This window comes from Dreissena polymorpha, chromosome 1 (genome assembly GCF_020536995.1).
Source record: "Dreissena polymorpha isolate Duluth1 chromosome 1, UMN_Dpol_1.0, whole genome shotgun sequence".
In the NCBI taxonomy this organism is placed as follows: Eukaryota; Metazoa; Mollusca; class Bivalvia; order Myida; family Dreissenidae; genus Dreissena; species Dreissena polymorpha.
The window spans coordinates 29,684,932-29,700,717 of record NC_068355.1 but is presented as its reverse complement, the minus strand read 5'-3'; the positions used below and the strand labels follow the sequence as shown (position 1 = coordinate 29,700,717).

At 35.2% G+C, this 15,786-nt stretch overlaps 1 protein-coding gene across 41 annotated transcripts in view; it reads left to right on the top strand.

The window, feature by feature from the left end:
* Window positions 1–4,040: 4,040 nt before the first annotated feature.
* LOC127874641 (uncharacterized) overlaps window positions 4,041–15,786 on the top strand; it is a 218,893-nt gene continuing 207,147 nt past the window's right edge. For all 41 annotated transcript variants that reach the window (XM_052419145.1, XM_052419425.1, XM_052419418.1 and 38 more), the window contains exon 1: window positions 4,041–4,524. In XM_052419145.1, coding sequence (XP_052275105.1) covers window positions 4,181–4,524 — 344 coding nt within the window. In that variant the 5' untranslated portion in view covers window positions 4,041–4,180. The remainder of the gene's footprint in view (window positions 4,525–15,786) is intronic.

Below are 15,786 nucleotides of genomic sequence, written 5' to 3'. Positions count from 1 at the left end.
TATAGGGAAATTTTTTACTTAGTTTCTTATTGAATGAATTTTTGTGTACATGTTTGCACTATATCCATTGCTTTTTTATAATTAAGTATATTTGACACTCATATTCGACTATACACTGTAACTCCAATATAAAGCGCTCTGTTATAACGCTGAATCCAATATAACGCGGAGGGTGCTTGGATCCCATTTTTTCTCCAACCTTCCATTTGATTTCTGATTCAAATCCGTATTATGCAACTTCATGTATTTTCAGACAATTCAAAGATGGCGGCAATCACAGTCATGTTGATTGCTTTATTCAACCGTCCGTTGAACCGATTATAATCGCTTCGAGGTTAAACAACACCGACAGCTAATTGGTGTTAATCTGTTGTGTAACGTCAATAAAGGTGTGAAAAACTCGCGTGTCAGTGTTGATTACGTGTATTCCTCATCAGAGCGGTTCAGTGCGATAATTTCCATAAGTGAAGTGCAAGCGGGATAGTTCTACAATTCAAGTAATTCAAAACGATTGAAACATTCTTACTTTGATATGGTTGCAGTTTGACTATATTAAATGAGCGGCTGTACTGCCTACTGTATAAAACAACTTTTTCTGTCATTTCATTATCATTCTAGTATTATGTCATTTAATCTTTCAGTTCATGTATAAGAAATTAAATAATGCAGACGATTTATTTACATGCGAACGCAGTGTACCAGCAATTGTTAACAGAGTTTCACTTTCATTTTCAGGCGGTATCAGAAAGTCCCCGGGAAACACGTTTTTTGTATGCGTATGACGCAATAAAACATTTTTTTACATGAGTCGTATTGCATTCAATCTTAATTTAAAGTCGCTCATCCAATGAAACATCTGCCCCATAATGCACTGTACTCTTAACACTTCTGAAAATGGCATATATGTGTACGGTTGTGTTTACGAATTTCTTAAACATATATCGTCATTAATGTTCAAGATTATTATTTTGAAGTGATGTTGCAATTTTATTGGATTATCGGATAAATGTGCACATAAGAAAAGCGGTATGTATACTGTTATCGATACGATTCGGTTTATATGCATGTATTTGCGTCAACACAGCATGGCAATATACATGGCCTATATTATAGGCTATTCTATACCTGTTTTTTTTATAGCGCCCTGCAGTAAATGAGCTCAAAACCTATAACGCGGATCCGTTATAACGCTGTTTCACGGCTTGGACCCCATTGACCGCGCTATATTGGAGTTACAGTGTAGTGTAATGATGTATTATAAATTGAATGTCAATATAATAAAAGGTGAAATTTCTGTTGATCCAGCAGTATTTCTCTCCTATTGTACACACATACATGGTCCTTTATTAATGGCAATATACCATTATCAGTGCACAAATATATATTTTAAAGACACATTTTCTTCTCTCATCTCTTAAGTAGTCAGCGAATATGTTTGTTTTTAATTTAAAATATAAACTGTGGGATAAAAACAATATTACATTACTTTATAAGGAATTGTGAATAAAATAAATTCTGGTGAAAAATACAGATATTCATTACTTTATTAATAAAACGAACGAAAATTATTTTCAACAATCAAATGTTAACAATGAAGGTGCCGCTGTCGCCGATGCAAGTGTTTGACAGTTTTGTGTTTCATGATTTTGCACAGAATCATCATCTATCTCCATAGACTGATCATTTGATGACGCGGACGTGGTTTGGGTTATATTAATTCGATCAAGTTCAGTTTGTTTAAAGAGAATATCTATTTTTTTGCATGATGAAATTGTTTTTTTTTGTAAGCTTTCTGCAGTAAGAAAAGAATTGTGTGACATTTTTTCCCGGAATAGGTGTCGACGTATAAATCATGCAGGTGCGCGAAACGTAATATTTCCCGTCTACGATACGATTAGGCTAGAAAACATTAACAGTATCTGTTCAGCGTTACGGGTTTCGTGTATTTTTTTTTGTTTTGATTTTTTTTTCAAGGGGGAATTTTTTCCACAAGATAGGGGAAGAAAGTATACTTTTTCATGGGGGAAGCCGCCGATATTCGGGGGTAAAAAGGGCCCTGCTTAAAAAAAAAAATTCTTGTCCATAACCATTGGCCTATTTCTATCAAATTAGGTATGTATTAAAATCTTAAAGTTCTCTACTAAGTTTGTTCAAATTATACCCCTGGGGTCAAATTTGACCATGCCCCGGTGGTCACAAAAATGAACATATGCTTAAATTAAAGGTCTATTTTGTGCAAACTTTAAAAATCTTCTTGTTCATAATAATAGAGAATAGGGCTACTAAATTTGGGTATGTAGTGACATCTAATAGTCCTCTACCAAATTTGTTCAAATTATTCCCCTGGGCTCAAATTTGACACTGCCCGGGGGGCAAATAAACTGAGCATATGCTTACGTTCCATAACCGTAGGGCCTTGGTAGGTAGTGACATCTTATAGTTCTCTACCAAGTTTTTCAAATTATGCCCCTGGGGCCAAATTTATCCCTTTAAGGCTCCCATTAAAAAGTTGTTTAAGAAAATTTGATTCGTCAAAAAACATGGCCACAGGAAGTTGAACTTTGCATGTTTATGCGTGTTTGCTATTTATTCAGTATGGGATGAATAAACTATTTTCGTCTCAAACTAAAAGTTTATCGAAATATACTTGGAATAACTTTTTAATTATAAGAGATAAATGCATACATGTCGAGCGTGAAAGGTAAACGAACATGTTAACTATCCATAAATGTTAACCCTTTACCAAATGACACATTTTGGACTGCCCCAAATTGAAAGAAATTGCAGACGAGAAATAATATTGTAAAGGACTATTTAAAAAGTGGCTGAGTGGGATAAAAATCATTGTGATAAAAGGAGAAATTGCTCATAATGAGCAATTTCTCCTTTTTGAAACCAGAAGTCCTGTTTTCAAAACGAAAAAAAACTCTTCAGAAGGAGGTATGGTCTATTGGAACGTCAGATGGAAAAAGTAAAGGAAAGTTAGGTCAAGCTAATTGTTTGTCATGATATCTCTTTAAACCTCACGCCATATACAAGTCGTGTTGCCATGATCGCAACAGCTTGATGAATTTAATTCAAATTTTTGTCTCATAAACATTTACTTTGTTAAACAAACAACCTCTACAAAGTTATCATTCCTACTGCCTTTCGGCACCTCATGAACCTGAACCAAAAAAACTTGTAACTTTATGTTTCCTCAGGCAAATATCTTCTTTGTACAATTAACAATTTCTTCACGGCATTAACAATCCTGATACACTCACTAATGCTTTAAGAATGAAGTAAAGTTCAGGTGATCTACCTCATTAGATATTTTGCATATGTCATGAACTATATAAGAAACAGAAACTTTGAAACCAACATACACTTTTTGGAATTTAATGTAAAAAGATTCATGATTGAATGAATGAACTTTTATTCATCTTGTAGAACATGCATAAATTTGATCTTCAGCATCTAAAAATATGTGAAATAGAAAAAACGTCAATATCTTTTGGAGAGATAAATGTACCTACACAATAAGCAAAGGACCTGTGCGACAATTCCCGGGCTTTTTAGTCTGTTTAGTTAACACCGTTGTAACATTTTCCATATATAAAAATGCTCACCTTTCCAATATTAAGAACCCAGTGGGACGAGGGATAGAAAGAGACAGTCACATGCTTGAGTACATTTCAACCCATGCGCATTGCACGCTTTTGTCGCATAAAAAAAACAGTGGAGCGATTCAGGGCAATCATGGCCCTCTTGTTTATACTGTATGGGGGAAAGGATCTGATATTGTAATAAAATTGGTTTATGTTAGAACCTGCTTAATATTATCATTATACTTCCATGTTCATAACATGTCATTTATTAGAGCAATTAAAAATGTGGTGTTTTAAAAAATTTGGTTTAAAGGTTTTATCTATACAGCTTCGTTGGTACAGTTTAAACTCAAGTAATCAAAACACACATTACCCAATAGTCATGTGACAGTATACATAGTTACACTGTAAACCTCTATCATACAAGCGCCATTTGACGGTTAACTTGGGTGCTGTTCAGTTAGAAATTTCATATCACTTGTCTATGTTTAATAAGATTGTGTGGGTGTGTGTAAAACATATGCTTGGACATAACTATTTCAAGTTATTTCAGATTGTAAAATCTTGTTTGTTGAAAGTGAATTAACAAAATGGCGACATCTGGAATTTCTAGAAATTCTGATGTGGTTATGTATTATTGTTGTACAATCTGCAAAACAGAGCGGTCTGTCGAAATAGATGCAGATTTTTACTGTGAAAATGAAAAATGTCTTAAATACTTCTGCAGAACATGTATAAACTCCCACAGACAGCATGGTTGGTGGTTTTATAAAAAATATCCTTATGGAAAGGATAAAATAAGGAAGTGGCCACTTTCTAAGAAGATGGAGACTTCTCTTTTAATATGCATCATACACAAGGGTGAAAAGTTAACAATGTTCTGCCGGGACCACAATCATCTGTGCTGCTCTAAATGTGTTGAGCTTAATCACAGGTAGCTAAAATTATTGTTTATTTTATATCAGTATAAATTTCTGCATTGTATAATTCAATTACCATCATCCATTTTGATTTGTTTGGATTATTGTAATATTAGTTATATAAGTATTTCCAAATCAGTGCATGTGAACAATTTGTTGTTCAGCTTTAATTTGTTAATTTGTGTTTGTTAATAAATAACTCTTCAATGGTTCAAGTATATGAATTACAAGATATTGGCCATATTTCAGCAAAAAAACATAGTGTAAAAAGTCCTTCACTGAAATGACTAAATTATAAACTCTTTCTTTGTTGTTTCAAGTCAAAATGGTAAATGCAATAATCATGATGGACCTAAAGCTGTGACAATCAACAGTTAATAAACAGTACATTTCTCATAAATAATGTAATGACTCCCATGCGGCAATGCGAGCTTTGTTTCAGAAAAAACCTTTAATCAACCTGCCTGTGTAATAAAGTCTGATGCATGTATTCCTTTACCCAATGTACATGTATGAAGGATAGGTCACACTTAATGGCTGAATGTTTGAGCCTGCATTTTTTAACTCACTTGAGCTTATAACCTGCTCATGGTGAGCTTTTCTCAGCCTGATCTCTTTATGTTGATTGTTCGTTGTCTGTCCAACAATTAGCTAATGAAAACTATAGAGGCGCCACATGTATTGTCCAATATTCATGGGACTTGGTAAGAACATAAATTGCCTCTATGATATTTCTGCCAAATTTGAAACTGGGCTATGTGAAATAAAAAATGTGAGTCACATAGTCAAATTGAAAAAAACAACAGTTTTTCAACTCTATACAACAAAAGCATTGTTCGCATTCTTTCTTTAATGTGCCGAACTGTCGTACCTGACCAAAGTTTTTAAAACAGGTCCGATTGAAAATGCTTTGTTGTCGGTTCACATGTCCAGTAAATAATTAAAGAGCAAAAGTTTTTTTATTTCATAGAATTAAAACATGAAACTAAAAAGCAAGCTTGAATGAAATATGAGCAGTACAAATTACCTTGGTTTTTTGTTAACAGTCATGAAATGTTTCTGCACATGCGCACCGAACACTTTCTCCTATGCAAGTAAATGTGTCAATAGTTTTTACTGTTAAACCAAAACACGTTCTGCAACTCAGATCGTTGTATTCGGGTATTTACAGTTGGTTTTGATATTAATTTACGCTTAATAGTGCTTTTTCATTGATTTTTATATCTTTGTGGTTGGTTTGTTTATATTTGTAGTTTAATTCTGAGTTTTCATATAATTTCCAGACCGGGAAATGTATGTTATTGAAATATTGTAAATACCTTGAATTGCTTTAAAAACTTAGTCTGTAAAATTATGTAATTACTAGCAACATGTGTTAAATTGTTTGAGGTACTTCATTGAGTCCTTTCACGTATGAAGGTTTTTATGAAGAAATAATTTATTTACATCCTTCAGTCATTGTGACACCTAATTAACTATCAGCATCAGTGAAAACATTGGTGTTCACAGAAATGTGCATGCCAGTATACAATTACTGAATTTTCAATTGACAACTTGCATTGTCTTTAACTTCATTTTGGTTTAAATATTTTTTTTAAGAATACTGTGATTGTGTTGTGATTTGTTAGTGTTACTTGTTCAGTGCTGTGTTTATTTTTCATTTCATTTTTATGCCCCTGGAGGAGGGCATATAGTGATCGCACTGTCCGTCTTTCTGTCTGTCACTTTATGCGTTTAGGTTTCGAAAAATGCTCATTACTTCTATGTCGCTTCAGATGTAACCTTCAAATTTGGTATGCATGTGTATAATTATGGACAAGGCTTTTCCATATGCCACAACATTTTGACCCCTGTGACCTTGACCTTGAACTTAGGGTCCGTGTTTAGGTTTCGAAATATGCGTTTATGTTTCGACACCTTCTATCAAAGCGTTTATAGGGGGCATATGTCATCCTATTGTGACAGCTCTTGTCCCAATAATCATTATGTCAATAAATTTGAGTTGATGACGTGATGTATAGGTCTTATGAATCCCAGTCTGGTCGTACATTTTTTTTAAGTCAACAGGACCCAATGTCCTGTGACCTTTAAATACTTTTGGGAATGTCTGGTTTGACCGATCTTCATTAAGATTTTTTCAGAATATTTTTATGCCCCCCTTCGAAGAAAAGGGGGATTATGGTTTTGCACATGTCGGTCCGTCCGTCGGTCTGTCTGTCGGTCCGTCCACCAGATGGTTTCCGGATGATAACTCAAGAACGCTTAGGCCTAGGATCTAGAAACTTCATAGGTACATTGATCATGACTGGCAGATGACCCCTAATGATTTTCAGGTCACAAGGTCAAAGGTCAAGGTCACAGTGACTTGAAATAGTAAAAAGGTTTCCGGATGATAACTCAACAATGCTTAGGCCTAGGATCATGAAACTTCATAGGTACATTGATCATGACTGGCAGATGTCCCCTTTTGATATTTCAGGTCACTAGGTCAAATGTCAAGGTCACAGTGACACAAAACGTATTCACACAATGGCTGCCACTTCAACTGACAGCCCATATGAGGGGCATGCATGTTTTACAAACAGCCCTTGTTTTCTAATGATATAGCTGGAAAGAGGGACATGCTTCTGACATGCCGATGGTGATACCTTGCAAACACTACACATCACATTAAAAGATCACCTGAGCACAACATTCTCATGGTGAACTTTTGTGATCAAATTTTGTCCATGTTTTGTCGCCCCTTGTTCATCATCAAAATTTGCCTTTTGAACACCCAAGGATGGCATTTGTTGGCAAATCTTCATAAAACTCGTTCAGAACATTTTGTCATAATGATATCTTGGCCACGTGTTAAGTCTGGTCATGTGAGGTAAAAACTAGGTTACATGAAAGAACAATCTTGTGAACACTCTAGAAGACACATTTATTGCCCATTTTGTTATGAAACTCTTTGTCAGAACATGTGTCCAAAGTATAAACCTAATATATTTAAAACTGGGTCATGTATGGTTCAAACAAATAGTTTGTAAGACACAATTTAAAAGAACACTCGAGAGGCCACATTAATTGTCAATTGAAACTTAGTAACAACATTAATCCTATTAAAATCTTAGACATATTTCATACATCCTGAAAGCTCAAGAATAGTAATACTGTATCAGATATTTAGTCTGACAACCATTTGCCAGATCAATACAAGATATACATTTAATCACTTAAACATGTTCGTGGTCTATCACAGCAAACATACTTTTGTATTGAAATCCATGTCAGGGGACATAACATTATGCATATATTTTATACAAATTAATACAAACTTACACTATGCATATTATTGGTAAAAACAAATCATTTGTTAATGTACGAATCACATTACTCACATGTATTGTCAAATCTTCATGAAACTTGGTAATAACATTTATTCCAATGATATCAGTGGATCAGTGATGTTCGAAACTGGTCCTGTTGGATGTAAAACTAGACCATTACGTGAAATTGAAGAATAGGTTTGTTAACATATTTCAACTTTTAGCTAACATTTATTTCACATTGTTTTCATGACACTTAGTAATATTTGTCCCAATCATATCTCAGACTAGATCAAACTTGGGTAGGGTGAAAAACTAACTCACAAGGTCAAACTGAAAAAAACTCTGATAAAACTCTAGAGTCCACACTGATTGTATAATCCTCGTGAGAGATTTGTTCCAATGATATCTCAGCAGATTTGAAAACTGTAGAAGTAATAACATTTGTCCAAGTTCAAAACTAGGTCACTAGGTAATATAAAAAGAAAAGACTATGAATACTGTAGAAGTAGTATATGTTTCCTCAATAATATTGACACTTGCTTAAAATTGATTTAAGTGATTTCTTCGCAAAATAAGATATTATTTATATCTTATTTTGGTGCGGGCAGTTTTGCTTATGTTGCCATAGTAAAATCAGTTTTACACTAAAGAAGTCACATTTGTGACCCACTTTTAATGAAACTTGCTCAACACATTGAAAGAGTGTGATATCATGATATGTGTTCTGAATAAAAAGATGATTGTGTTTTGTTTTATAAAAAATGACCACGAGTGGCAGTTTTAATCACCAGACCAGGAAGTGCTATTGTAATCACCCTTTGTCAGGCGTCCGGTGTAGTTGGTGTGCAGCATGCAGTGTTAGGTGTCCGATTTACACCGTTTTGTTACCACTCTTGATGCAACATGTGTAATGTATTATCGATGAAACTTGGTCGGAACGTTTATCTAAACAATATTAAGGCCAAGTATGAATCTGGTTCATGTGCATACAAAACTCCTTCATTGAATACGCTTGAAATCAGTGCCAGACAATAGTAAGGCCAAGTATGAATCTGGTTCATGTGCATACAAAACTCCATCATTGAATACTCTTGAAATCAGTGCCAGACAATAGTTAGGCCAAGTATGAATCTGGTTCATGTGCATACAAAACTCCATCATTGAATACGCCTGAAATCAGTGCCAGAACTTCACGTTGCATGCAGCACAACCATGTATATGAATCCATTACAAATCAAATGGTTGGCTAAGAACGCAGGCTTATTAAATAAAGTAATTCGATGTTTTTCACATTGCCATTAACCACATAAAACTTGTTTTTTATGCACTAGTTGAAATTCTTCTGAAAAATGGTTTTTAAAAGTTATATGGAAAAAAGCACGACTTACCGGTGTGTTTACATCCATTAACATCAATTTGTGAACCCCATAAAGCCATGTTATCCTGCATCCTGAATATGTGTCAAGGCTGAGTTCAAATGTTTGTGTCATGTGCGTGTAGAAAGTAGATAAGCAGATGAACAATAACAAATCATTTGTGCCACTCCAGAGACCAGATTTCATGACTCAATCTGGACAAAACACAGAATGTGTGTGTTCACAATATCTAGGCCAAGTCTGAAAGTAGATCACATGGTCTAGAAACAATGTCACCAGGTCAAATCTTTCACTAAATTCTTGCCACTCTAGTGGCAACATTTATAACTTCTCCTTAATGAAACGTGATCATAGTGTTTTTGTTGACAATACAATTTCAATGATTGAATTTGGGTCAAGTGGAGTCAAATAATAGACCGCCTATTGAAGTATTCCACAATGCATGGTCAGGAACACAGATGAGCCATTAAGGGCCATGATGACCCTCTTTGTTCATATGTTATATGTTTGACATTAATTCCAATATAACATGAGGCTTTCATGTGTCATACACAAAAGAAAGGCAAGTGTGGGCTATTATGCAACCAATTATGATAGGAACTTAACAAGCATGTTTGCAAAGCTCACATTTTATGGAGTCGTTTGCAGTCGTCATATGTTGAAGTACAAAGCCACGGAAACAGTGCTTTTTATTCGCACGACAATTTGTCCTTCACTTTCTGGCTGTCATGTTTCTTTTTAGTTCACCTGAGCACAACATGCTCATGATGAGCCTTTGGGATTGCTTTTTGTCTGTTGAGCGTCGTGCGTAGTCAACATTTTGCCTTGTGAACACTCTAGACACCTTTATTGTCCGATCTTCATGAAACTTGGTCAGAACACTTGTCCCATTGATACCTTGACTGAGTTCGAAACTGGGTTAAAAACTAGGTCACTAGGTCAAAAAAAAGAAAAACCTTGTGAACACTGTCTAGGTTGGCGCTAAGGAAAATAAATTAGTAGCCAAATTTCAGCACTACGATAACGACCCACATTATAACCTTATTTGCTCAATGAACGAAATAATCATTATCATGAATCTATAGGTATCAACAATGACTATTAAATTATCAATGAAGTCACATTTAAATAAATTATTTGTTACCTGAAATCAAATAATGTTTATTTTATTTTTCATTTATATTTATTTTCATGCACTGGCATAAACAGTATACAATGTTAGAACTTTCAGATATGCCCCGGTCTTTGATTGGGTGGGTCTTGCGTAACTCTTATTCGCCACCCTCCTTCTCGCAATAATTTTTGCTGTAGTCTGGTGCTTCTTGATTCTTGAAAAATACATTTACTGCAATGTATTCTTGAATTGACATATTTTTCCATAGTTGCAATATATAATTTATTGAAACGTACCGGTAAATTTGTAAGTCTTAAATACTGCATGTACTGAGTGGCTAGGCTATATTTAGTTACACATCGTCTGTTTTAAAAAAAGCATGCTTTGCATGCGTAGAACTTGGCATTGCAGAGGACAGCAATAATTTCGCGCTCTTTCTTATAACACGGGTTTTACATGGCATACCGGTATCTATGCATGGTGAATAGTTATTATCACGTGGCTGTAGAAAAACGGTGTAAATCAGTTCTACAAATAGACATGATAAAATATACATGCACTGGATTTAATTTGTTACTGCATCAAATTATTAACGGGTTTTGTTTTTCACAACTTACTCGCCGTAAGTAATTTTACACTGCTCACCAATTGCAATTAACTTCTCATAATTAATGATTCTTTACAGTACAGTAAATAGGTGTGATGATGATGCCCGAAACCGCCTTTAATGTACTGCTTTATTTACCGGTTTTATATCACGTAGTAATGCTACAATTGTGATTCATTCACCTGCGATAAACGCTTACTCTGTGACCGACGTCAATCAAAAATAATAATCGCTATATAACTCCGCCTCCATAAACATTCTCGTAACCGATTGGACGTTAAATATCACAGTTTGGCGACTGGAAAGTTACCCGAAAATTTCCCGTGATGCATCTGTCAGCATACATGACTGTGTTATGTGGCTTGAATATACGATACCGGCATCCGGTTATCTCTTATCAATGGACTATCTATTACCACCTGGAGCTTTTATGGCGATTACATGTGGAAATCGGTACCGAGTTCTCTTTAAAAGTAGGGAATATTATATACTTATAGAGAAATATCAGGTTTTTTTGCAATCGCCATTTTCCTTCACATTTTAAACTTTAATCGCCAGCTGAAAGATTCAATCGCCTATGGCGATTTTGGCGATCGGAAACGCTAACATAGACTGTAGAAGTCACATTTGATGCCAAATCTTCATGTAACTTTGTCAAAATGTTTGTCTAAATCATATGTTAGTTGAGTTCAAAAATGGTTTCAGTCCGTTGAAAAACATGGCCGCCAGTGGGCGGGGCAGTATTCCTTATATGGCTTTAGAGAAACCTTTCGAACACTCTAGAAGTCATAATTTTTGCCCAATCATCATGAAACTTGGTTGAAACATTGGTTTTATTGATATCTCGGACAAGTATGAAAATGGTCCAGATCGATGAAAAAACATGGCCACCAGGGGGCGGGGCATTTTCTCTATATGTATATAGTAAAAACATGTGAACACTCTAAAAGTCACATTTTTGGTCCAATCTTCAAGAACTTTGGCCAAAACATGTGTTTTCTGGATATGACGGTTGAGTTTGAAAATGCTTATGTTTACTTGAAAAACATGCCCACAAAGGTGCGGGGCATTTTTCCTTATATTGCTATATATGACTATAGTAAAATCTTGTTAACACTCTAGAGGCCACATTTATTGTCTGATCTTCATGAAACTTGCATGGTCAGAAGATTCATCCCAAAAATATCTTGGACAATTTAAAAAATGATGCCGGTTGGTTGAAAAACATGGCTGCCACAGTCTCAGTCAATCATTGCCGGACCGACGGTCATGCGGTCATGTCCTGTAAAATTTTGTAAGGTCCGGCCTGTCAGTCAAATATACCGGGCCGATTGTCTGGTAAAATAAAGAGAACCAACTATTTGGTTCGTAGATCTAAAGATTTAATTGTTAACGGCTCTGAAAGTTTTCTAAGGTGCAAAAATAGCGATAGCGTCTTTATACACATGCTTTTCCATACTAACGCTCTTTTTGCTGACAGAATTTTCCGAGGGCATTAAATTGGTTCATTTTTAGCTCACCTGTCACAAAATGACTTGGTGACCTTATACAGTACAGCCAAAGCGGCACAAACATAATCCGCGGCTACACCACGGCCAGATTATTAGTACGCGGCGACCGAATCGTGTGTTCATGTGGCGTATCGCCGTGGCACTCGGCATCGATCCGCGCAACTACGCTGAGTCTGTATTAACCTCGCGTACTTTCGCAGAGTAAATCCGCCGCATACGCACGCGGCGGATCGAATGAAAAGATATCCACCTACATGTACATACGTGTATGTGTAGCGTAGAATTAATTATGCGCAACTGTTAATGTTTCGTTCGATCATCATTATTAAATTTGTAATCCGAAACACACTTCCGAACTCACGCGACATTTGGCAAATTCTAGCATCAAATAAACAGTGCTAAAATATCCTTTGTTTCATAAAAAGCGCGTGAAAATTATGCAGACATGTAGAACGTCGTTTGGAAAGTTTGGGTGTATTTTGTGTTGTATAAATACATGAACATCACGTCAGGCATTAATCGCGTGTTCAGTGGGAAAAAAAAAGCCCTGATTAGAAGTTATTTCATCATCTTTATAAATAGTAACAAATGCCAAAATGTATTTGATACTAAAGGAAATATCGAGAATGTTTGTGTAGCTTAAATATTTACTAGCATTTGCTTCAAAACTGGAATATACGGGATTATCGGGTAATTAGTAGCGATATTAACTATATTATATGAACAAAATAAAACGTGTTTATATACGCATATTCAAACAATAGTTAGTATAAGCAGATAATTAACAAAACAACAAATACGTTGTCACCGTCTTGATTATTGATGTGGCTTCAAACTGCTAATTTTCTCAGCTTAAATATAATAGCAAAATCAACATGCAATTAATTTATAAATCCACCATATGCAGGAGCCTTGACCACTTGTATGTGCGAAAACATAATTACGTGACCTTGTTTATGTGTGAAATACATTCACTACGGGCGGGAAACAAACTTAATTGGCCAGACACATTAACTATGTTTACATGTATATGCTAATACAATCCGCACACAATAAATTTATTATGATATTCATTATTATTATAATTGTTCTTTCAAAATTTGTTAACTTCATGTAACTTATAATTTTTAAAAGATTTTTTATTTCATGATGCGCATCGACTCGGCATCATGTCGCGGATCGCGGCATGCCTTGGCAGACAGATGCGAAGTTTCGCAGCGAAATGCGACTTGCCGCCGCATACTGACGCGGCTTCAATGACTGACGCGGCATCGACTCGTTTCACCTTGCCGCCGCGGATCGCGAAATACGTTTGTTCTGCTTTGGCTGTACTGTATGACTAGTGATTTTTTTTGCCCAAAATTACCGCCGATATTCTGCTTCTTCCCAATTGCAAAAAAATGACATTTTTTCCCAAAAATCTGAACAAAATTTCCCAAAAAATGACCAAATTTTCCCAAAATACTATGTTTGAGATGAACAACAACAAATATTTATTAGAAATGTTCACAGTGAATGTGCGTCACGGAAATCTGTGTTTGGAAATTGGAGTTCACAAAGTTAAAGCATTTAAGACGAGAACCGTTCGAAAATGGAAAGAGACAAACATGATTTGATTTATATGTTAGTGGATCTGTGTATATTCAGATTCATATGCATATTCTGCTTTATTATGTTTGTCACGCTGTATAGTTCGGTGAAATAGCATTGAACTGAGGATGTCAATTGTGCAAGATATTAAAAGATTAACAAATGAAATGTATTATTTTAGCTCCATTTAATACAACATTAACACAGCAAGAACACAAAAGCGTGTTTGTTTATATTTGTTCATGTTTTCACCATATCAAATTTTACTTTAAAAAACATCCTGAATTAAATTCATACTCTTAAGAAATTATGATTAAATCTTAATGGTACATGTATATTGAAGAATCTATAGGTTATTGCAAGTTTAATATGCATGTGGAAGGATATTAACTAAACGTTGTAAGAAGACATGAAAGCAACATTTTATGATAAAAAAATGCTGTCAAACATGAACTTAGCAATTTTTATTCTGTTCTTATAATCATATTTATAATATTTCCCAATTTCATGGTTTACCGCGCTATTTTCCCCAATCTCATGGTTTATCGCGCTAATTTTCCCAATCCAAATGCCACAGGCTGTAACAAAAAAAGCAAAAAAAATCACCTATGACCGTGTGATGTCCGGCGTGCGTTGTGTGTGCTTGTGTGCGTGCGTCCGTCAACAATTTGTTTGTGTAGACAGTAGAGGTGACAGTTTTCATCCAATCTTTATGAAATTTGGGCAGAATGTTTATCTTGATGAAATCTGGGTTGGAATTGTATTTTGGTCATCTGAGGTTAAAAACTAGGTCACTAGGTCAAATAATAGAAAAACCATCAACAATTTGTTTGTGTAGACAGTAGAGGTCACAATTTTCATCCAATGTTTATGAAATTTGGTCAGAATGTTTATCTTGATGAAATCTGGGTTGGGATTGTATTTGGGTCATCTGGGGTCTAAAACTAAAGTCATGAAACTTCATAGGTACATTGATCATGACTGGCTGATGACACCTTTTCATTTTCAGGTCACTAGGTCAAAGGTCAAGGTCACAGTGACTCAAAATAATAAAATGGTTACTTTTTCTTGTTTATCAGATAAAGCCCACAGTTTTCATCCGATTCTTTTCAAACTTGTTCAGTGTCTTTATATTAATGAGAACTCAAACCCTATTGATTTTCAGGTCACTGGGTCAAAGGTTAAGGTCACAGTGACTCGAAATAGTAAAATGGTTACTTTTTCTTGTTTGTCCGATAAAGTCCACAGTTTTCATCTGATTCTTTTCAAACTTGTTCAGTGTCTTCATATTAATGATGACTTGAACCCTATTGATTTTCAGGTCACCGGGTCAAAGGTCAAGGTCACAGTTACTCGAAATTGTAAAATGGTTTCCGGATGATAACTCAAGAATGCTAAGGACTAGGATCATGAAACTTCATAGTAACATTGATCATGACTGGCAGATGACCCCTATTAATTTTCAGGTCAAAGGCCAAGGTCACAGTGACTCAAAACAGTAAAATGGTTTCCGGATGATAACTCAAGAATAATAAGGCCTAGGATCATGAAACTTAATAGGTACATTGATCACAGTGACAAAATAGTATTCACACAATGCTGCCACTACAACTGACAGCCCATACGGGGCATTTTTTACAAACAGCCCTTGTTTAAAAAGAGCAATATCGAAGCAATAAGTCCAGAATGACTTCCCCTTCAATATGAGAAAATTTTGAAATCCCGCTTGTTTACGTAATTAATTCCACAGTTTTCATCCAATTA